Below are 24,691 nucleotides of genomic sequence, written 5' to 3' on the forward strand. Positions count from 1 at the left end.
TACATTTTGTGTCAGATGTTATTTCTGTTGTCAGCTAAAATGGTCTAGATATTGGAGATTATTGCACATGACTCACACGCAGCTATCCCCAATCGGGTACGTTTAACCATCAGTGACAGATCTTATCACACTCTCCTGTGGTTGGGCCATAGGAAGCCTGTATGCAAACTGAGCTTGTCCCATAGCTTTTCAACTATAGGATTTCCCCATTCTTGAAAAGCCGTCAGATAAACCCAGGTTGCATATAAGTTGTATATGGGCTACCTATGGCCCAACCACAGGATAGTGTGGTAAGATCTGTCATTGATAGTTAAACATGCATCTTTCTCATGAGGGATAATCATGTGTGATAATCTCCTTTTCTTGGCCATGTAGGAAAGGACAGTGCCTTTTACTGTTCTTTGCCCCAGATCCCCAAACCGGGCAGTATACCCACCCTATGGTGGAGAGATCTAGGATAGCAGTGAGGGGGAACAGGGCAGAAGGTAGCATTCAGTCAAAGTATTGGCATGCAAGAAAGAAAAGAGAAACCAGCAGCCTTTAGGAACATGGTGGCGATGAGGAATCTAGTCTACCTCAAATGATCAGAAGTAGCATTTGAGATAAAATGTAGGCCTGTGACTCTAACATTTCTTCTGTATGATTTTTAACATCTTTGCTTGATGAAGGCTGCATCTACACTGCTATGGAATTCTGGGATTTATAGTTTTGTGAGATATTTAGCCTTCTTTGTCAGACCGCTCTGGAGCCACAACAAAATACAAATACCAGGATTCCATAGAGTAGAGCCATGACTGCTAAAGTAGTGTTAAACTGCATTAATTCTGCAGTGTGGTACCAGCCAAAGAGGCCAGTGAGGCTTCAAAAGCTTGCATGATGTATTCTGTGCTTTTTTTAGATGCCCAACAGCCCAATATCACTGTTTTGTGGGTTTTGAATTTCATTGTATTTTGTTTTCTTATGAAATGCTGTAGCATTGGAAGCAGAACTGTATGTGGTGCCATAGTTCTGAGCAGAGCCTAGAAAAGTTATATATCTGTACTACAAATCTTAGAATCCCCCTCAGTGATTTGGGGAAGTTATTTCAAATATTTACTTTTCCAATATGTGAAATGCATGCATCAGATGTGTCCACGGTTGAAGTGGGTCTCCATCTACAAAAGCCTGTGCCAAATAAACTGGGATTCAAAACACACTGGGATCCAAAACACACTGCAGAAATAATCCCATTTGAGTCCACTTTAATTGCCTTGGTTCAGTGCTAGGGAATCCTGGGTATTGTAGTTATTGTGGCACCAGAGCTCTCTGACAGAAAAGGGTAAATGTCTCACAAAACTACAGTTCCCAGGATTCCCTAGCATTAAGGCGGGGCAGTTAAAAGTAGTTTCAAACTGGCCTGTTTCTGCAGTGTTTTTGGACCTTTGTCAGTGCAACCTTCTTTATCTATTTTATGATACAGATAATGGACTTCTTTTTCTCCTCTCTTTGTTACTTGACATATTTTGATTTCATTCCTAGAACTTTGATTTCCTTTGAGGGAGTGGTTTTTTCATATTTCTATCCCCTTCAAAACTTGGGAAAAAGGAGATAAAAATAGTATAATGCATCCATACTAGTATGAAATTCTGCAGCTTTCCTCCAGATACTGATTTTGATAACAAAACACAGGTAATGTGAAATAAGATATCCCTACATTTTGTTTTTCAGATCTACAAAGATGCATGGAAGAAATTACTGATTTAATTTTGCAAAATGAAATACCAAAAGCTGAGTAAGTATGTTAGGCTAATAGATTCTGGGCAGGTCCCTATATTTTCATTCTCTTACAAAATTTACTTCTTCACTTTTGCAACTTTGACTTTGTCCTCCTGTTGTGCCTATGTTTCTTGAAACTGGTGATTGATCACCTATAACACAACAGTAGACATGCGATTATCTCACTAACAACCACCAGATTAGCTGTTCTGTTGTCAATCTGGGCAACTTTGCGTCAAGAAGCTGAATACAAGGGGAACAGCAATGTGGTGTCCAATATATCCCAAGTTACTGGGCTATAAAGTAAACTCTCCTATTAACTCAAAGTCTGTGAAAGGATTTTGAAAATTGTGATTCTTTTAGGAGGTTATCGCATCAGTGCCTGAAACGTTTCTATTCTGTTCCGAAAACGTTTCAAGATGTAACGTTATGGGAACGGATATTATCGCATTCGAAAATGTAAAGCGTTCCGAGAACGTAACGGGAACACAATTTACCGCATTTGTCCTTATAGGAAGCGTGATAAGTATGAGAACGTTTCAATATTCGCGCATGCGTATTTATCTCGGAGGACCTTGTAATGATGACGTAATCACTCTACTGTTCCTTTTCACCCGGAACTGAATCGGGTGACCTTTTGTGGGGTGTAAAGATGGCGTCTAAGGAAGTGTTTTTGGAGCTACTGTGCAGTATTATAAAGATTGATGAAGAGCAAAGACGGAGGAGAAGAAGTCACATTGCAAAAACTCTATTTCTCTTGAAGCGACGAAAAGCTGCTTTAAGAAAAATGTTAATTTTAGCTGGCAGTGGAAATGTAAATATTATCGGTTGTCTCGCATGGATGGCCACCTGGCCTCGCATCCCTCGCTGGTGGGTGAGACCCCGCGAGCGTTCCAACTGGTGGAGCACAGAAGTCCTCCAAAATTGGGATAATGAAATGTGGATATCCAATTTCCGCATGCCCAAAGAAACTCTTTTTGTCTTCCCACAGAGACTGGATGGCCATGTGTCAGGATTGCTTTGATTGTGATTTCCTGCATGGCATGGTGTTGGACTGGATGGCCCTTGTGGAGTCTTCCTACTCCATGATGCTAGAAAATGCTTCATTATGGATGTGAAGAAAGAATTAAAAAGACACAAAATATAACGTCCCCATACAATTTTGTTGTAACCAGCCTCTGCTGGCTCATGTTTTTTCAACCTTACATTATTATATTACTGCCTCGACATGCAAAAAACTCCATTTTTACAATGAAAGCATAGTATTCTGATCCATGTCATCAGGGAATACCGTGGTCATGACCATCCATTAACACACAATTCATCTTGAGCATTGCTGTGATAAATTTAGTTAATTTCACTTTCCTATAAGGAGTCAACAATCATCAACACTTTACATATTTTACGCACAACGTACAACATACCAGTAATACAGCTTTTGATCGTATTGGACCTATTTGCTGCAGTACTAAGTTTTGGCCCATTATTACTAAAATGATACCTCAACCACATTGTTTTATTTATTATCTCGTTCATCATGTATTGTGACAACTAATCATTAATGCAAAAAAAAAAAAAACTACTACAATCATCTATATGACCATACATAAAGATGACATACAGTGTATTATTATCCATGAGTACCACATGCACAGAAGGAAAGGATTTCCCAGAAAAAAATTGTTTTCAAACACTGCCTTGATTTTTTATATACACATATAGACAAACACACACACTCACACATAAATATGTTATATATACATAATATATATATTACACACACACACACACACACATATATATATATATATATAATATTACACATACACACATATACATATATATGTAATATAGATATAATATATAAATATACATATATATTGCCAGTTATCTATATATACAAACATTGATATTACTAATCTATATAGATGTCATTTATATATATATATATGTGTGTGTGTGTGTGTGTGTGTGTATAACATGTTTTCTATTTATTACATATTTCACATGTTTCTTATATATATATATATATATATATGTTGTATATACGTATGTATGTATATGTATATATAGAGAGATAGAGACAGAGCGAGAGAGAGAGAGTTTTCCATATACATATATATATAACCATAATTATACACACATCTGTCTACACATAGCCCTCACAAATGGTGGGGCTTGATTTTTTTTCTCTATTTATTTTACTCGATGAGTCCCAGGGAGAGCAAGAAAACCGACGCTCTAGGAATGGGGAGGAATGCAGGGAGGGAAGTCCGTTCAGCCAATCAAAACAAGGCAGATCATGAGAACGGAAGTAAGAACGGTTACATTACCGCTCTCACATTTCTTGGACCGTTTTAAAAACGTTTCTACAAGCTTGGATCACTTTCTCATCCGTTCCCTCTGAGGAACACATATGGAACGCTTTGAGGGGTATGTAGAACGCGATGGGAACCCGATGGGGACAAAACCGTGCGGTAAAGTTAAAAGTGTTCTGTTCCAGTCGGGTTCCAATAACGTTCTCGGAACGCGATGCGATAACCTTCTTAGTTTTATCACCTGGGGAAACAAAGCAGAAACAGAGCCTGAGAGTAGCAGTTTACTCTCTGTCTTGCCACACAATGTCTTCCAGTCTTTTCCCATTGGAGATGGCTATAGATACGTGCCTTTTGTCAAACAGATTTTTTCCAGCTGGAAAAGCACAGACTTTTAGAACCATCTCCCATGGAAAGAGAACTGAAGTTTTACTACATCATGCGGTAAAGGCATGGAGATTACTGTCTGTGGCTCTGTTTCTGCTTTATTTGTCTTGTTGAATACATCTAACTCAAAAGGGAGCTAGTATAGCTGCAAGCCTCTTCAATTAGCTTAAGTAATGGGTATTTATAAAATTGCCATGTGATTCTTATGTTCATTTATTTATTCTTATTCTCAGTGGTGTCATTCAGCCAGTTTGCTGGTTGTTAAAACTGGTAAAAGACACAGAGGCTGGGAACCCAGGAGGAGTAGTGAAAGGTGGGAGCTGGAAGAGATTGGCACATACAAGGAGGATGGAGAGGGAAGAGGGTCAGAGGAGGGGAATTATAGGATTCTCTGCAGCTGCAGGGGAAAAATTGGGGACAGGAATTGGTTGCTAATTATTTTGAACAACATCACTGCTTACTTTGTTATATTTATATTTGTTTAATTAATTAATCCTGCTAAATATCACTGTTAACATGCCGTGTTTTTTGGCCAGATATGTCAGCTTGCTGAATGACTATGTCGAGTCAGAGTTTTTTCTGGTTGATGGTGATTCATTGTTCATCACTTGTGCAAATGAAGTAACATTACAGCGAGGACAAAACTTGCACTTCTTCTACTTAGTTGAACGCTTTCTTCAGGATTTAACAAGCAAAGGGGCAAAATATATCATTGTTTTCTTTAAGGTAAGAAGCAGGTGATTATTTACTATGGACATTACTGCATGTGGCTTTTAAACTGCAGTTACACCAGGGCGAAAAAGCATTGGACATAGTCATTGCACAATACTATCTCTCACCTGTAGATACACTGTCCCCAACCCATCTGTTTTCATTGACTATGGAAACTCATCAATGATGTGGCAAGTGTGTAAGTACCAAGGTGTGAAATGTCACTCCTGGGGCAGTTACACAATTGCAAGTCATGTGGTGTCAGTGTCCCCTACTCCCACTATTTTCCCTCCCCCTTGCTATTCTGGATAACCTTTAGAACCTTTCAATTTTTTTCCTCAATGCCTTTTGATTTGTTTTGACTTCAGTTGTTGTAGCAGAGCTCCACAATTATGTGAAAAAAGTGGGGAATTAAAAAAAAACACTAAAAGGCATGCTGAGTAGAGAGTAAGGCAGGGAGTCATTTTTAAGGGGGAGTTAAGAGAGCACAGTGGGGCGTGGTGGGAATGAAAGGAGGTACAATGATGGCTGCCTTCTGAATAACATTACCACTGTTACTATTTTACAGTGGGCCCCCAGTATCTGTGGGGGATCCGTTCCAGATCCCCCCGCTGATGCCAAAATCCATGGATGCTCAAGTCTTATTGACCTTAATGGTGGTGCAGCTGCACCATTCTTGGGGGCAATGTGCCATTGTCCTCCCCGGCTACCTGCAGCCTACCTCTCTGCTTCACCGTGGCGGGTGAAAGGAGGCTATCTCCTCCTCCTCCACACTGCTGCCACCTCTTCCTCCCTCCCCTTCCTTCCTCCCCTTCCTTCCTTCTCCTCTTCTGCCCACCCTCCCCATGGGCTTGCCATACTTTAAGCCCGGTTTCACATTCATCCCTTGCTGTCACTGGTTTTCACCTTGTCCAGAGGAAAGAGCAACCACTGCTCAAAGAAGGGGGGAAGATGGGGAATGGCTGGAGAGAGAGAGAAAAAAAGCAAAAGGGAGTGAAGGGAGCCCTGCCTCATCTGGAGAGAAGGGGGAGAAGAAGAAGAAGAATTCGCCAGCTGCGGAAGGTAGTAAAGTCCAGGAGCCAAAGTCCTGTCATGACACCCTTTGTTCTTGTTGTTGGGTGCCTTCCTGACTTATGGCGGCCCTAAAGCAATGAGCCCATTGTGGGATTTTCTTGGCAAAATTTGTTTAAAGGGGGCTTGCCTTTGCCTTCCTCTGAGGCTGGGAGAGTATGTCTTGCCCAAGGCCTCACCTGTCTCTGCCATCTTCCTCCTCCTCCTCCTCTCCCCCGTTGGCACCTCTGCCTCTGCCCCTCCTTCCTCCATCCTCTTCTTTCTCCTGCCTCCTCCTTTTCCTCTTCCTTGCTGCCATCATCTCTTCCTCCTCTTGCTCCTCGTCCTCTGCTGCCCCCCCCCCTCCCACAGGCTTGCCATCCGTGGATGCTGGAATCTGCAGATGACAAGTCCGCAGATACGAAGGGCCTACTGTATTTTAGTTCTACTATGAGAATGGGCCTTGTCCAGTAGAGTCCTATGTGAACTATATTCCTCCAATATGGAACTGTTCTGTTAATCCTTTAACTTCAGACAAAATAATGCATGTACAGGATGAATATTTCATTGAAGATGTTAAGCAGATTTGGGGCCTTCAGATTGTTTTGAAATGGTCATGCAAACATTCTTTCAGAGACCTCTGTATATATTGCAGTAATGTATATGCTATAATAATTGCAAGCCATTATCTTGTATTGCCATCTTATGTTATTCTGCCTTATAAGCCTGGAGGAATTTGGAAGAGAGTCTCTTTTCCAATGAAGAGGACAGAATAATTATAGAGCCCCAATAGGATTCTCCCTTGCTGGTTAAGAATGGGAATCTGCCAGCTTTACTTCAAGTATATTTGCTTGTCTCATTGCTTTGCTGTGTCAGGCTTCTCCTGTCCATTACCTTCTGGGTCTTACAGTTGGTACTGGGCCTCTGGACATGGCTGGCTTTCCCCCTTTGTACCTAAGAGCTAGCTGCTGCTTGAGGTTGAGATCAAAGCAGCATTCTCTGGTGGTCTCTAATCCTAGTACTAACCAGTGCTGCCCCTTTCTAGCTTCTGAATCAATTAGTTCTAGTGTGTTTGTTGTGCATATTTATTTATGGAGTATTAATATTAAGAATGGTGGAAGGCAGCAGAAAGAGGGGAAGACCACATACCAAATGGATAGACTCAATCAAGGATTTCATGGCCATGGGCCTATGGGATCCTAAGGATAGTTAAGGACAGGGGACTTGGAGGTGTCTCATTCTCAGAGCTGCCATGAGTTAACAACAACAACTTTAATTTGCCTTAGTGATTCCATCATGCAGAGAGCTACATGAGGATTGATCATTAACACAACTCTAAGAAAAGAACATGTTTCTTTCAGTGTATTGCTACTGTTATTTTAATCAGTCTGGAAGCCATAAACATGACTTTTTTCCATACAGCATGCAAAGGGATCATGCAGCATCTTTGAGACTAACTGAAAGATAGAGGTAGAATGAGCTTTCGTAGACTGGAGAATACTATGCATCTGAGGAAGCAGGCTCAAATCTTTGAAAGCTTGTGCTACCAACTTCTGTCTTTCAGTTAGTCTCAAAAGTGCTGCAATATCTCTTTGTATACTGATCCAGACTAATGTGGCTACGTCTTTTTTTTCCTTACAGGATGCAGAATATCTATATTTCAAAAATCCTGATCTTGTTTCTTTACGTCAAACATTGATCATGCATCTAAAGAAGAACACTGAAGTACCAATACATACTGAATTTTCTAATTGCTTAGACTACAGCTGGCAGCATTTTTTGAAAGAGAACTATCCCTATTTCTTAATAGTCTCAGATGAAGGATTGGATCAATTGCAGACCAATTTTCTCCACTTGTTCATTATTCAAACTTTATCAAGCGGAATCAATGTCGTGCTTACTTCTGGTCAAGAATCAGATGTTCTCAGGGTTTATGGGTACCATATCCACAGTGTACACTATCACCAGAGTTTTTTTAAGCAGGTAAATAGTGACAGAAAAGAAATTCTAAGTTAAGGAAGGAAGTTAACAAACCCTAAATGGCTTAGGGTTTTTAATCAGATAACAATCATGAGAGATTTCCTGTGTGGCCACATCTCCCCCCTCCCCCCATTATTTTTACCAGTGAAGAAATCAATTTGTACTTTGCACTTATTCAGTAGCTGTTGTTTGTGTTGATTTTTCTTTTAAATATAACTAGAGGGAAAGTTGTGAGGGAAGTGTTCTTTAAATGTCACTAATGCAAATGTGTTTTTTTAAAAATTGTATTAATGAAATTTTGCTCAAAACATTTTGATCTCCTTGCCATTCTCAGCTGCTGAGTAATACCATGTGCAAGTGAGTCAAACGTTGCAAAGCTTACTAAGTAAAGAAGTGTTTTGGCAAAATTCTCTGTAGAAGCAAGAAAGAACAGTCACCAAAATATTGTGTCTCTGATAGCTAATAGTGGCAAATACATCCTTAAATATTCCTTTTACCCACTGATACTACTCTACATTGTGTTTATTTTAGTAAATATTTATCCCAAACATCCACCATGGAAATAAAGGTTTATTAAAGGTAAAGGCAGTCCCTTGAATGTCTAGTTGTAACCGACTGTAGGGAGCAGTGTTCATCTCTGTTATTAAGCCGAAGAGCCAGCGTTGTCCAAGGACTGCTCTGGTGTTCATGTGGCCAGCATGACTGCATCAAGTACTGTTACTGAATGCTGTTAAAGGTTTATTACATGGCATTTTTTCAGGCCTTATTTCCCATCCATGCACTGACAAGATTTATCCCACTTTAGAAAAGTGGTTGAATTTTATATATTCAAGAAGCAGTCTAGGGGTCCAAACATTTTTTTCATTCTTTTCTCCCAATTACCTTGTAGGTGTGGCAAACCTATATTTGCCAGAATACCTCTATCCCCCCTCCCCTCCAATAAAGTATGTATAGCATACGCTTAAAAATTGCTTTCAGAAATGAACATGTGGCATATGAGCCTCAAAATCAGGAGAGTGCTATGGTTATCATTTCCCAGTGCCCGATTTGCACAACTCAGAATCTTTTTAGTTAGAGTGTTGCCTGGCTTAGGAGCTAGGTTCTGGGGTTCATGTTTGGTCATTAATGACCATAAATGTGAATCTCAAAAGTTATGAGATTGTAAATCCAATGTTATGATTTCATAAATATTGAACAGGATGCTAGCTAGTTGTTTTTTGTTTGTTTTTTAAATCTGCTACCTGATTAATTGCAGGCAGATTTTTTAGCCACTCAAAAATTCTTTACAGACAAACAAAACTCCACACTAAGGTTGTGTAGATTCCTTCACATAATCAAAGAATCATGGAATTGGGATTCTCAGTCATGTAGAACACAGGGAAAGACTTTCAGGGCTTTGTCTAACATGCAGACATGAAGGAAAGAACCGAGTGACCACTCAGCTCTTCCCTTGACCTCAGCATATTAGAAAAAGTCCCAAAAGCCACTTTTTCATGCATAAAAAGAGCTGAGGTGAAAACTGTCTCAGTGGAAAATCGGTTAGATAATATGTAGAAATGTTAACTTTGGCTGTTTCATGCAACATGTGTTTGTCCATGATTTTTCTTCTTCTTTTTAGCGTGAAGCAACAGTAAAGCTTTACTATAAAACACTGATGAAGAACTTGAAAGAACTGAGTACAAAAGCAAGCCTTTCTGTTGATGACTGTCCAGATCTGGAGGTTTTGACAGCAAAGGTAATGTGTACTTTCAACCATAATCTATATAGCATTCCACAGTTGCTGTCACTTACTACCATCATACAGTAGTTCAAGCTCAGAAAATACAGTAAGGCCCTATATGGACAGGCAAAATAAAGCTGCTTCGAGTCACTTTGGAGGTATGGTGTTGCAATGATGCATGCACCCTAAGAGTCTGGAAGCTGCACCAAAGCTGCACTCCAGTTCTTAAGTCTGAAGGTGCGCCTTCTGGACTCTTAGGACACATGTATCATTGAAACACCATACCTCCAAAGTGACTCGAAGCAGCTTTATTTTGGCTGTCTGTATCAGGCCTAAGTATAACAGACGTTTAAAATGGACAAGTCCCTGATAATATATAACAATATAATTTAAAACATCTAAGGAAGGGGAACAATGGAGGTGTCAGGTGGAAGAAATGACTGAGGCCCTGTCTGCATGGCCAAAAGACCCCCTCCCCCTCCATTCTGGTGTTATCCAATTTGGACAAGGCACATCACAAACTGGCGTGAGCAGTCAAGATAACATCTGGCACATTCTACACTACAAATGGGCTACAACACACTTTGTGATATTTTTAAAAATATAACTGTTACTCTGGATCTTCCCATGCCATTGTGGCTGTCTGCACAGGCATCCTGCATAGTGGCCTGGAGCCTCTGCCAAGACCACATGTGGCTAGCTTCTGAGGTCACAACGAGGCACCCAGCCATGTGATCGAGGCTGGGTGCTTCATTCTGATCTCGGAAGCTACCAACCTATGGAGGCGGCGGCAATGGATGCAGTGCGTGCAAGAATGGAGGGCCAGGCAACAGAGACAGGTCAGGCACCTGCAGGGTCAGGATATTCTGGGCTACCCTCAGATCACTGGCATTACTGGGGGGGGGGGGGGTGCGGTTCGCACCAAGTGACACCCCAGAGCAAAGGTGACAACTGGTCAGGCCCTTCTGCTTTTGCTGCTGTGCCCCAGTGTTTTCATTACTAGACTGGGATGCTGCAGTGAAGGAGAGCTGCGCTGGACCCTTCTGCCTTTGCTCTGGTGTCCCAACCTTCTCATGAATAGACTGAGGCATTGCAGCAAAGGAGACCTTTGCTCCGGCATCCTGGTCTACTCATGAGGAGGCTGGGGCACTGGAACAAAGGAGGGCCAAGCTCAGCCCTTCTACCATCACTCTGGGCCCTGGGCCTCCAAATAGCTAGACTGGGAAACCGGAGCATTCTGACCTCAGAAGCGACCTCCACAGTGAAGGAGACTGGCACTAGATCCTCCTGCCTATGTACTGGCACCCTGGTTTGCTCATAAGAAGGCTGGGGTACCAGAGTGAAGTAGTGTCAAGCATGCCTTTCTGGCCATCCCCAGCAGCCCCTCCAGCAGCCCTCTGTACCAGGTGATACCAGGGGTAGGGACGCTATTGTCTCAGAGTATCATAGCCTTTGCAAACAGCGCCTGAGTTTAAAAGAAAGAAAGAAAGAAAGAAAGAAAGTAAAAAACCAGCCATGGTTTTTTCATTGTTTGGATTTCTTTTTACATAAGCAGGGAGTGGCCTCAAATAAACAGCAGCAAATGCTGCAGATACAGGTTTTTTCTAATCATTGTAATGTTTTCAGTACCAGATTGACATCCAGATCAAGCAAAACATCAGAAAATGTGTCCCCTTTATTGGCAGAAAAGAGAGCTATAACTAGAATGAAGGAATGAATGTGAAAGATTTTTTTTTCCTAATCTCTATTTTAAATGTCAGGTTCATAAAAAACTCAGCCAATTTGATAAAGAAATGGAAGATCTTCGGTACATCATCTGTATTATCACTTGTTCACTGGTCCTGGAAATGCACAACAAGGTACTAGAAAGTAAAACTACCTCTACAACACAGGCAAGCATTTGTTAAGTACAAATACAGTTCAGTTTTATGTCCACCCTGCTCTGTTATCTGGTGCAGCATCTGCCACCATGTGTCACTCCCTCTAGGCCAGAATGAGGCACCCAGCTATGTGAAAGACTGGGCACTTAGTTTTGGCCTCAGAGGGAGTGAGTGTGGCAGCTACTGCTTTGGGCAGCATAAAGGGATGTGCATGCAAACAGCCATCTGGTGTTGCAATGAAGAGCCCCAACACACACCTCACACACATTACCAAGTCCAGTCGAGTGTATTCTGACCCATGCAAACCCAGCCTTTGTTTCCTAAATCATTTGAAAATTTCAGTCTTCATAGGACTGTCATCTCCTGCCTAATTACTTAATGGCAGTCTGAGTACCCTGTGTATAAGAAGGCCTCCTTTGGGAAACCCAACCCTTAGAAATTTTGGAAGAGCTGTGAGTCTTCCTGTTGTGAGTGGCTGTTGGTAGATAGGCATGAAATAAAGCTCATTTTGTTTTTGCTTGACTTCAAAAAATAAAATTTACTATTTTGAAATAGTTGTTACTGTCTCAGAGTTCTTTGAGTGGAAATGTAAATGGCTAATTATGATGTCTTAAGGTTTTAAGTTTGTTCATTGGTATCATTGTGGCTCACTTCCCAAGCATATGCATCTAGAACAGGGGCATAATAAATAAAAATATGAGAGCAATTTTTGAAGGTACTAAGCATTATAGAAGAGGGAGGGACTTTCTGGCCCTCCAGATGTTGTTCAGTTGTATCTCACATCAGCTGTAGCCAGCACAGAGGTTAGAGAGCTATAATGGGAGTTGTAGTCAAACCGTATCTGGAGACATACATTCCCCATTCATGCAGTTTTGCTTCACATGTCTGCATATGCAAAATGAAATGTGAAAATTGGAAAACCAGATGAAGCCTGTTTTCAGAATGTGAATTGTTTTTCATTTCATTTGTTTGTTTGTTTGGGCAAAGAAATATATGAACACAGCATTAACACTGCAAGAAACTGAAGACCTAATGAAGATGTATTGCCTCAGTGTGGTTTTTCTCCACCATCTGCCCCTTGAGCAGCGAGCTCGGGTTAGATTCATTGATGTCTCCTGGAAGAAAGAAGCTCTAAGATTTATGCAGCAGGTAGATATTGGAACAAATACTTCTAGTATCTACATATATTCCTGTTGGCTTCTGTTTCATGTGCCAGTTTTGTGACAATTTTTGTGCATCCAGTGTGCTGTTCCTTGGGTAGTTCCTCAGGTGTATATTGAACTGGGTGAGGAAATACAAAGTGAAAAGGTAACCTCTCTTATGGCTTACTTGAGGTGGGGGAGTGGAACATACTTCCTGCTGTGTCGAATCCTATCTCCGACACTGACAAGTCCTCAGGTCTCACAGTGTTTGTTTGCCAGGGCTTGAGGATTCTTTAAGTTTAAATTTAAATTAGGTTGAAATTGCATTAAACCTTTGTGTCTTTCCAAATCTTCACTATGTATATGTAAATACATTTCAGTTTTGCATATGATATTGTAATTTGAAAGTATAGTTTTAATTTTGTTAGTTGTTTATGTCACAACTGTTAGCATTATATTCATTGTTATATGGGAATTATGATTTACAAGTAACATTAGTGCAAAAAAAAAAGCATTACTAAGGATTCTGTATGGTGTGAAATGGGAGGAGGTGAATGGGGTGTGTATGACACCATCAGAGACTGTATCAAGTGACACCAACCTTAGGACGTCACTGTTTGGGAGAACTATGCAGAGAACTCTCACTTATAAACCAGACATGCCACTGTACTCTTGGAGCTGTTGTTGCAGGACCCTAGGATGACAGTGAGCTTTTCCAGTTGATCAGATTGGAACTTCTAATAAGTTTTAGAACTTGGGGGAAATTACTCATTTTAAGTACAGTTCTTAGAATTCTCAGGCCATCCTAGTCACTGGCCATGATAATGGGGGATTCTGGGAGGATTCTGGGAGTCGTAGTCAAAAAAGTAACTTTTACAAGCTCTGGTCTTAATAACTGGCACCAAGTCAGATATTATTAGGAGGGGGAGTCTAGATCTATTACTTAAATTCCTTGGACTGTTACATCTATAAAGATGAGTTTAGGCCTTTCGGGGGGGGGGGGGGAATCCCTCACAGGATACAACTATCCCAGTACTCATAGGGTACAGCATGCCCACACCTTACGCAAATGCTCTATATGCGTCTTTAACCTTTCGCGGAAGGTTAAGCCGCTGGAATACAATGGTGCGCATGCTGCGCCGAATGCAGAAATGCTCCCTCATTGAAACAGTGGGTTTTGAACATATGTGTTTTTCCACATAAGTGAGGGGGGATGGAACGTATGGGGAGGGCCCACTGTACAACTATTTGAACTCCAGTGAAACTGAACATATATCTTTCTTTCTTCCTTTCCTTTCCTTTCCTTTCCTTTCCTTTCCTTTCCTTTCTTTTCCTTTTTTTGGGATTAGCATATTTCACTGTATGAATGGATGAATGAAAGGATTCCTGCATTGAATATTCTACTGAGATTTTTTTTCTTCTTCTTTTAGCATAAACTGTGTGAATTTTTTGTTCTGAAACATCTGACTACCCAGATTTCATGGAAAATAGGTTTTTCTACCCTGCCTGATTTAAGTGATAATCTTTTGTGGAAGAATATTGCATTTTATTATGAAATAGAAAAGGGCCCAGGTGCGTTATTCATCTTAAGTCATTTAATTAAAATTTAGTCCTAGGATTTTCATGATGGGAATCATGCTTTTCATGGAGTATTGATAAGAGAAGCAGTGCTTAATAATTAGGCCATAATTATATGAGTCTCTTATTTGGTCTAGGAGGCAGGGTTGAACTTTTTTGTGTAACTAATGAACCAGTTTCATTGCAGATTGGTATATCAGTGTAGGAGAACAGAACTCATTACTCTGGACACAAATGGTGCATACTTAGGCCCAAAACACACTGCAGAAATCATCCAGTTTGAGACTGCTTTAACTGTAGTTTTATGAGACATTTAGCATTCTCTGTCAGAGAGCTCTGGTACCACAATAAGCTACAATTCCCATGATTCCCTATCACTGAGCCAGGGTAATTAAAGCGGTCTCAAACTGGGTTATTTCTGCAATGTGTTTTGGACTTTAGTAATTTTCCATTCTGGCTTAATGACTGCTGTTTAATAAATGGTTAACATATATCTATATGGTTTAGGTTTTTAGCTGGTTTTAATCTTTTGTTAGTTTCATGCCTTTTTAATGTTTATATTTCATGGATTTTTAATTGTATTTTTAAAATCTGTTGTAAGTTGGCTTGAGTTCCAAACTGGGGAAAAGGTGTGATATAAATATCAATATCATTGGTGGGTTATAGACTGCCGCTTTGCGGCAGTCTCCCGCCGGCGCCATTTGCTCCGTGAGGGAGCCGCAGCAGCCACACCGCGCGGCTCCTGCGCGGAGCAAAAAAGAAGCTCCAAAATGGAGCTTCTTTCTGCGGCGCCTTTATGATGTCGCGAGGCGCCGCTGGCGCACTCATGACGTCATTAGCACCGCGACACATTCGAACGCACAGCGTCCGATATGTAAAGATAGTGGCGCCCGTATGAACAGGGCGCCGCCATCTTGTACGTATTCTATACGTACTAGGGTTAGGGGGGTGCAGAAGCACCGCCCCTTCCTAACCCTAGTACGTATAGAATACGTACTAAATGGCGGTGTGTAACCCGCCATTGTCATCTATTATGGGCCATTGATTTGCAATATGTTGTCATATATTGTTGTTGGCTAGGATTTTCCAAAACTGTTATAAATGATAAGACATATGTTGGCTGTGGTGCCAGATAGCCCAGTTTAAATACTAGACATCTAGACAACCATGCTGGTAAATAAATGGCTGTTTCAGTTCACTAATACCTCTACTGTTGATCCAAAATGGAAAAGGGGCAAGTCTCCCCTACACCTCCCCAGTATTTTTAAAATGTTTAGCAGAGATCTGAATTCCCAGATAAGGACCTCCACTGAATGTCTGGATTTGACTCTCTGTGTCAGGTTGTCTTTAAGCTTAATGGAACAGATTGTTCAGTATTATTTCTTAAAGCTTAAAAAATACAGGCTGCCTCTGTACTGCAGAAATAATCTGATTTGACACTATTTTAACTGCCACAACTCAATGCTATGGAATGCTATGGAATTCTAGGAATGGTAATTCATTGTAGCACCAGAGTGGAGACATACATTGAGCCAAGGCAGTTGCAGTGCTGTCAAACTGGGATTTCTGTAGTGGATGGCTGCATCCAAACTGCAGCCAACATTTCTTTCAAATGTTAATGTTCACACCATATTTTTGTAGGATTTGATTTGGATATAGGAACAATAATTTGTAAAGACTATGAACTTTTGTGGAAACATATCACAGCATTATCTGAATCATATAATACTGGACCACCTTTTCCACTGCGGACAACTTCTTGCTGTTTCCTTGAAAAGGAATGTTCACCTAGTAGAAAAGGTAACAACTTTCAGATATTATTTTGCATTGTTTTATATGTAATCATAAGATAGTTTATTGCTCAGTCCAAAGACCATTGCAAACATGTTTTATATGTAACATTTTTATTGATAGTACAGTCACCTCTCTATTTCCACAAATTCTTTATCCATGGCTTCAAGCATCCACAGCTTGAAAATATTTTTAAAAATATGTAATTTCCAAAAAGCAAACCTTGATTTAGCTTTTTTATATATGGGACATCATTTCACTTGAGCATCCACAGATTTTAGTATCCAAAGGCACTCCTGGAACCAAATTCTAGCAGATACCAAGGGCCCACTGTGTATTATATTGATAACATAATTTCATATAATAATACATTACTTATTGCTGAACTAATGTATCGTTTACTAGTTCTTTTCCTGGGTTAATTGCAAGTATCTTTTATTTGTTCAATGAGGATTAGTCCTAGATGTAGGCATAGGATTAGGATTGTATCCTAAAAGTTCAATTCTGGGTGCATTTAGATGCCATGTTAGGTATGTATAATATTAAAAGATCTTTTCTGCTAACAAAAATGTACATTTATAAATATGAATAAATATGGATGAACTCATAATGAGAAACAATCCACTATGTCAGAATAAGATGTGCCAAAAGGTTTTAAAAGTAATTAATAATTGTTTTATTTTTGGTAAAGATAGTGCATCCAAGCTGGCATTTCCTAAACCAGGACTTGTCCCAATGGAGAATGCCATAGTGAATGAATTTACTGGGGATATTTTAACTGATTTGCCATTTTTGAAAAGGTATGCATCTCTTTTATTTCCTTTGACTCTTGAGATTGCAAAAAGGGCCAGGTTAATGTTTAAAATAGCTTCATTATGCCAGAAACATAAATTGTTAGTGAAAGTAAAATGTCAAATTGTGGCTGTCATTTTTAGACTCTGCCAAATAAAGCAGTTTCCATCCGCTTTAAAGGCAAAGCTTTTAGATAATGCACACCTCCTAAGTGGGCAGGAACCAGATTGAAACCTCACTCTGGGGCAAAGAGAAACTGGGATATTCAGCCTTACATATAAATGACCTGACACAAGAGTGGTTCTAAAAGAGTGGTCCATCCTAACCCTAATTCTAAGGATATATATGAATGCACTGGTGCCAGTTCGCTTTAAAAAAGGATGAAGCTGGTGTCTCCAAGCAGTTTAGGCAGCAGTACAAAAAAGTGAAAGTGTGACATCTCCAATGGATATAAGTACGACGTCCACAAACCAGGCAGTCCAAGATGGAGCATGTGATGAAAGGGAGTGAAAGGGGAATGTAGGGCTGGCCATGACTGTGCTTTGCCAGTGTTTTACTGGGCACACCAATGCTCTAATGTCCTGTCCCAGTGGAGGATTGCCGTGTGCATCTAGGCAGCGGGTAGTTGCTAGTGGTGTATTTGTGTGATGGTCCACATGCATGGTGGGGAGGTGACAAAATAATTACCCAGCACACAGCTTGACACTGTACCATGTGGTCTGGCCTTGTGCATTCAAACAGCCTTGGGAGTGGCTGCGGGAGACAGTGGGGTTTTGACCTGCTTCTGGAAAATGTAGTTGGAGCTGCTTTTTCCTGCCCATCTGTTGTGCCCCTTAGTTCCCACTGAATGCATTGAGACTGAGGTTAAATCTCAGCTAAGTAGTTTTTGATTTCAATGAGACTTAATGCTGATTTGCTTGCTCTGGATCCTACCCTATTCCTTTGTAAATACCTTAGCAGTGTATCTTCCTAATGGTGTTCCCATCCCTTAATAAATGTTTAAATGTTGGCATGGTGGAGTGAACCTGGCTCTGGGGGTGGGGGCAGCACTTTGCCCATTCCAGCATTAGAAGTTCATAAAGAAGACAAGTAGCCAGCAATCAAAGCTGTATGGTCCATAAAAGGAATGGTTGTTGCAGAGTTGGCAGCACTGTATAATTGAGATGTGTGTGTAGGACCATGTGGGTTAGCCCTTCCAGCCTCACATTGAATGACCATGGGGAGAAGCCATGTAGGCATACTATACACACATTCCATTTCTTTGTGATTTCCCAGGATTTAATTTGATTGCTGGAATCCTGTTCTGTCTTGATTTACAAGGATGCCCTCCTTGCATGGAGCAACACTGTCACAGTTAAGAGCATGGAAAAGTTACTTTTTTGGATTACTATTTCCAGAATTCCCAGCCAGTATGACCATTCTATTCTGAGTAATCAATTCTGGAACTTTTAATCAGAAAGAATAATTTCTAAGCTCTGCTTTTAGTTGCCAAGTGAGTGGCTGATGTAATGCATGGTTGACAATGGGGACAGTGCTTGTAGACATGGCCAGTTTATACTTTAATGTTGGAATAATCTTGTTCTCAGTAAATCATAATATATTGATACAAACCTCAAACTATCCCTATTCATACCAGCAGAGCAGTTGCTCTATACTGCAACAGTAAAATCTTGTGTATTTCAAGGCACGTGTCCTAACAAAACAGTCTTACTGATGACAGAGGGACAAGATCAGTTTCACAAAAAATACTAAATCAACAACAAGAAGAAAATGTTCAAACCAGCTTATCATATTAGTTAACAGAAAAATAGATATAAGAGACATTCAACAGGCAATTCCATTAGGGTAGTTATTTGCATGTGCTGTACTATTTGCATTGACACAAAAGTTCACTGAGGGAGCTTTTCATGATGGGGTCAGGTTCAAGCTGAAAGTGTCCCTCCATAAGTCAGCAATTCCTGATAATCAATAAGTGTTGACTAGTCCTCATAAAAGGAATGTGATTTTGTTTTGTTCATTACAAGAATTGATGATGTTTCAAGTAACCATTCATTCCAAACTCTAGTCCACCATTTTTCCAGAGTTATTAACTGCACCCATTTGGAGGCTGGCAAAATTTCCAACTTTGTTTGGGAACATGTTGAGGTGACAAAGGAGGCAAGGATTCTGGTCCCATATAGGTAGAGCAAGAAAACCTAGCAAAGGAAAACTCTACTGTCTTCCTAGAAGAACCTTCAACCGCTGATTCCCCTCTCTTCTAATAGCACAGGACATCTGCAACACCCATCACTTCTCCTCCATCTGCCTTGAAAGGAATATAGGATTCTTCTCTTAGGGATGTTTGATCCCTATATTCAAACTCAACAATGCCTCCTCCTTGGGGTGGAATGTATGTTACAGGGAATTGCTCTCCTAAGATGCCCACATTACAGACCATTTTGTGAGTAAATAAGGAAAAGATCTCACCAAGTGGTGAAATGTTTCTGTGTTATTTCTCCAGTAAACGCTTGGCCTCATATCAATGAATTTTCTGTTTATTGCATGCAAACTCAGCACCCACTCTAAATTATTAGATACACAAGATTTTAGAATTACACAAATGATATGACAATTTCTGCATTTCATACCAAACCAGTGATTAGCAATCCATGTAGTGTAGCCTGGGTGGACAAAAGCTCTTTCAAAAAATGTATCATTTCACGTTTTTAAACATTACAACACAAAAATATTCCTTTTATTTTTAGTGATGATCCTGTGGTTATCTCACTTAAGAAACAGAAAGATTTTGATGAACTTCAGCACTGGCATTCAGGAAAGCCCCTTAGTGATGATTATGACAGAACACATGCAGGTAAAAGAATAATATAAAATCAGCTGGTTCAGTCAAGAGCCTTGTCAGTTTCAGTGCTCACACAGAATTAATTTATCCATGGGTTGGTATTTATGGAATCAATATGCCATGTTGAGGGGAAGAACTGCTTGTGGAAATACTCTTTTGTGAAGCTTAAGTTATATTTTCAAAATGAACACCCCTGGTTTCAAGAAATCTGTAAAGCAGGCATGGGCAACTGTCAGGTGTTAGATAACAAGCCACATTGGCCCACAGAGGACCTTGGAGGGCCACATCTGTTTGCCAGGAGTCAACTTCCACATAACTTTCTTTGAGGCAGCCCTCTACTAGGCCTAGTGGTTCCAAAAAGATAGGAAATTATTCCACACTCTTGGGAGTGTTGTGGTGTATGGGAATAAAAATGTTTTCAAAACTTTGTGAGCTGAGCCTGGGGCAACACTTTCCCCCATTCCTGCTGTCTTATGAATGATAAGCACAGGTTTTCCTCTTGTGAATGGGGTTGGTCTGAAGCAGGAGAGAACATAGTGTCTTCTGATTTCAGTTGATTTTCAGTTTTCCAAGCTGCATAAACTTGCAGTTGTACAGTATCTTCATTAATTATTACCAATGAAATAGCATCCACCCTTGTATCTGAGGTCAAAATAGAGGGTGTAGGCTGGCCAAAGGCCAGCCAAAAGGTAGAAGATGAGGGAGTAAATGTCTGCTATTGCTACTTTCTAGCATTTGCTGCCTGAATCAGTTTTCTCCACTTTTTCTAGTCATAGGAATGGTTTTGTTGGAAGGGATTCTACTAAGGCCCCACCCCATCCCTTGTGAAAACAAAGGTTTCTGGGAATGAAAGGAAGGATCTTCAGTACTCATAAACTATATGACATCATCTCATCATCATGGATATGATTGTTACTGTGGTTTCTGTAGGGTTGCTTACTATCATCCTCTTTATCAGCAAGAATTTCCTGATAATGCTTTCTTGACTCCACTTGCTTCCAAATTGGTGATGCAGCCAGATGGTGCTACCAAACACAGCCTGGCAAATGGATCTATGGCTATATAGAATAAAATTCTAGGTAAAAACAGAGACACTCACTTTGCTTTGCATAGTAGGCACAGTGTGGCAAGAAAAAAGAAAAGGATTTATTTCTCTGCATTCAGGGGATAGCCATGTCAATCTGGGTAGCCATGAGGAATTGTATCAGGAGAATAATAGGCAGAGCACAAGTAGCAGAATTGCAGGAGCAGGTGATGGTGACTTGAAACCACAAAGAAGGTAAGCATTTCACTGGTCTAATTCCTAATGCGATTATACCTATTAATGTGTTTAGATGAAACATCCAAAAGCCCAAAAGCTCTACGACAGCAACAAAAACTGCAAGCTTATCTACGATTTTATGGGGAATCCCTAGAAGGTGACCTGTCAAAAACAATTGTTGCTCAAGCAGATCCTCCAAAGAAGGCTTATACTGATGGCAAAAAAAGCAAGAAAGTCCAAGTAAGAGCCACAAGATATATTTTGTTTTCAATTAGGCAGTTTAGCAATTCTCACAATCCTTTTCATTTCTTAATAAACCTATACTTATTTAGACTGCTCTCTTATTAACTAAAGGATGGAGCTTATCACATGAACAGCTGGGATGTGGGATGGAGGCAGGGTTTATTGCATGCTAAATTGCTGCCTAATCGCCTCCTGCCATCAGCCCAGCCATGCTTGGCCAATACTTTTTCGAAGCCAGAAAGCTTCCAACTTAGAAAAAGTGTTGGCAAAGTGTGGCTGGGACCTGGCTTGGACTCAGGCTGATGGTGGGTGGTGATTAGGTGGTGATTTAGCATGCAATAATCCCCACATCTATCCTGCATCCTGGCTGCAGCCCAGTATGCTTGATATGGTTTGAACAACACAAACTCATGCCATTCTGTGTATCCAGCAAACAATTCTGAGGCATTCATAATCTGAAAGACAAGTTGGAAGAATTACTTTTTGAGCTATAACTTCCAGAATCCTCCACTAGCAGTCCTGTACTAAATCATTTTATAATCACCTGTTTGGGAGAATATATCTTTACTCTTTCAGTGAAATTCATAATATTCTGAATTAGTATTAGTCACCTTGAAAATAATCTTGGATCATCTTTTGTAAACCAATGGACCTCTGGACTTTTCTTAGACTATCCCTCCACTATATGGCCTGTTTATACCATTTCCTCAATTGTGCTTTCTCCTCAGTTACACAGTAGATGAAAGGAACCGTACACAGATTGGAAAATGTCTGGATGCATATTTCCCCCCTTATTCAATAGGAAACTGAACAAATATAAGTGTTCTATCCATTATAACTCTGGGTCTTCCCATCTTTGTTTCTGGTTATGCCTCACTGTGGGAATGTATAGTCTGGCAAATTTTAAGCAAGGCATTGCAGTCCTCAAGGTCTGAAAACTTAAAGGCACCAGATCCCATCTGATTTTAGTAGCTAAGCAGAGTCAGCCTTGGCTAGTACTTGAATGTTAGACTGCCAGGTGCTGTGGGCTACATGTCAGAGAAAGGAACTGGCAAAACCACCATAGAATATTCTTTGCCTAAAATTGATGGGGTTACCATAAGTCAACAGGTGACTGGAAGCCATACACACATTGCAGTCTTCAGCAGGAAAGGATTTCATTACTCCTGTCTTCATTCTTTTTCCATAGGAACAATGAACTACCCTTATGAACTCTGGCTGCACTACCACAGTCTTGGAGTTTCTCAGCCTTCTCGTCCTTCAGAGGTTTTTGTCTTCAACTCCCAAACACACATTAGCCATGCCCACTAATCAGGGATTCTGGAAATTGAAGTGTAAAACATCTGGAAGATCACAGCTTGAGGGCTACTGCTCTTTTTCTTAAGATAAAATAGAATTAGATATGTACATATAATACACAAACATGGCTTATCTACTATATGTATATACTGTACCCAGTTCTGTCTGTTCAGTTTATATCAGTTTATGTGATATCATTATTTCTAAATTCATCAGTCAGACATGAACTCTTCATTTCCCATGATCGCTGCTAAACAGCTTCATAGAAGTACTCTGCAGCCCATCCTCTCCACTCCCCATAGGTTGTGACTTCAAATACTGTGGCTTTGGAAATGGGAGTATAGCCTTGCTTATTTTCCTTGACTGGGACTATTTTAAAGCAGGGATGAGTATCTATGGAAGATTAGTGTATTACACACACACACACACACATCCGAGAGTCACAAATCCCCACTGTTCTCTCTCTCCCAGCAAAAAATACTTTTTGCCCCCCAAATGCCCCCAAATACTCCATAAGGGATGTGAAGCATTCTTGTAATTTTAGCCCCCCTCCCCAGCTATTTAAGCCCTGGGAGAGGCCTTTTAAACTTGCTGTTCACTTCCTGCTTTAAGAATGGCTTCTGCCCCTAAAACAGCTCGGGGAGAAAAAACTGTGCAAAATACAACCAGTGGCAATTTTTGGATCCCCGAGGCCTTCAAAAATGGTCCTTTAGGTCAGTTGCAGTCTATGGCTTGCACTTTACCCATTCCTATCAGCTGTATTCTTACAATGTTCACATACTCATTTCAGTCTGCTCTTCTCTCCTGACCATCTGTGTACTAGCACTGGTCTATCAACAAGGCTAGGTTTTTTTCCAGTGACTTCTCTGCACTTTCTCACCGGTTTCATCCATAAATTAAATGTTATTGAAGCTTGTATCTGTTCAGCCTTAGCTTCAAAGAGCTTACATAAAGTCAGAGTCATAGGATTGACATTCTGTTACTCCTTTTATTCATAGAAAACCAAAGCAGAAATAATTATTGAGGAAAATAAAAAAAGAAAGAAAACTGAAGAAGAAGATAAAGAAAAACATCAATGGGCTACTCTTTCAGTGTCAATTGAAATGAAAATTAAAGAGAATATGACATCTGGGATTAAGTATCTAGAAAACTTTCTGAAAAAATGTCTGAGTGCATCTGTGAAGTGTAGTGCTGAACTGGCAGCACTGAATGTTTGCTTCAGCTTATGGCAAGAACACTGCAGGACAGAAGGTAAGGGAATGCGTGAGGCTGTCATTGGACTATTGTTATATATAGATATAGGCTGGATCCACATTGCAGAAATAATCCAGTGTGACAGCACTTTGTGTGCTGTGGCTCCATGCTGTGCAATTCTGGGAATGGTAGTTATAAACTATCCAGAATTCCATAGCATGGAGCTACATCACTTAAAGCACTGTCACATTTGATTGTTTCTGCAGTGCAGGTCCAGCCCAAATTTCAGAAACTATACCTGTATTTTCTTTATAGTTATTGTAATTGTGAACCACTTAATAATAATTCTGACACCTTTGGATCCTGATTTATCAAAATGCTTAAAATTCCTGTCTTTGAAAATAATAACAAAAGCAGGGACTGAAACCCATGGTCATGGTCAATAAATGCCTCCTTACTCTGCTTAATTGTAGATGCTCTCATTCCCTCTGTTGACATGCCACCTTTTTTGCTGCTCCTTTGTTCCCACATATGACTAATTTAAGGTCATCATTTTGAACATTATGCATGTGAATGCCTACTGTACATATGAAACTGACTAGTCTGCCTAAGCATTGTTGATGCATCTCTTCAAGAAGGGTTGCTTTACAGCATCATGATAAGTTTTATAAGTTCTATGCTTTTCCAGAATTATTTCTTCTGAGAAATCCTTGAAAAACATACTATTCATAATTTTACTTGTTTGTTACATCTG

General features: G+C 40.2%; 1 protein-coding gene across 7 annotated transcripts in view; it reads left to right on the top strand.

Moving 5' to 3' along the window:
* Positions 1–24,691, top strand: part of DDX60 (DExD/H-box helicase 60) — a 72,339-nt gene that overhangs the window by 4,918 nt on the left and 42,730 nt on the right. For 5 of the 7 annotated variants that reach the window (XM_089525532.1, XM_089525531.1, XM_089525533.1 and 2 more), the window contains exons 3-14: positions 1,708–1,771; positions 4,994–5,183; positions 7,860–8,201; positions 9,817–9,933; positions 11,679–11,777; positions 12,786–12,947; positions 14,371–14,512; positions 16,160–16,318; positions 17,001–17,109; positions 19,846–19,952; positions 21,275–21,441; positions 23,742–23,994. In XM_089525532.1, the coding sequence (XP_089381658.1) occupies positions 1,708–1,771; positions 4,994–5,183; positions 7,860–8,201; positions 9,817–9,933; positions 11,679–11,777; positions 12,786–12,947; positions 14,371–14,512; positions 16,160–16,318; positions 17,001–17,109; positions 19,846–19,952; positions 21,275–21,441; positions 23,742–23,994 (1,911 nt within the window). The remainder of the gene's footprint in view (positions 1–1,707; positions 1,772–4,993; positions 5,184–7,859; positions 8,202–9,816; positions 9,934–11,678; positions 11,778–12,785; positions 12,948–14,370; positions 14,513–16,159; positions 16,319–17,000; positions 17,110–19,845; positions 19,953–21,274; positions 21,442–23,741; positions 23,995–24,691) is intronic. The other 2 variants (XM_089525534.1, XM_089525536.1) reach the window with 2 other exon arrangements.

Source organism: Sceloporus occidentalis, unplaced genomic scaffold (genome assembly GCF_023333645.1).
Source record: "Sceloporus occidentalis isolate IW3139 unplaced genomic scaffold, rSceOcc1.0.p SCAF_5, whole genome shotgun sequence".
NCBI lineage: Eukaryota > Metazoa > Chordata > Lepidosauria > Squamata > Phrynosomatidae > Sceloporus > Sceloporus occidentalis.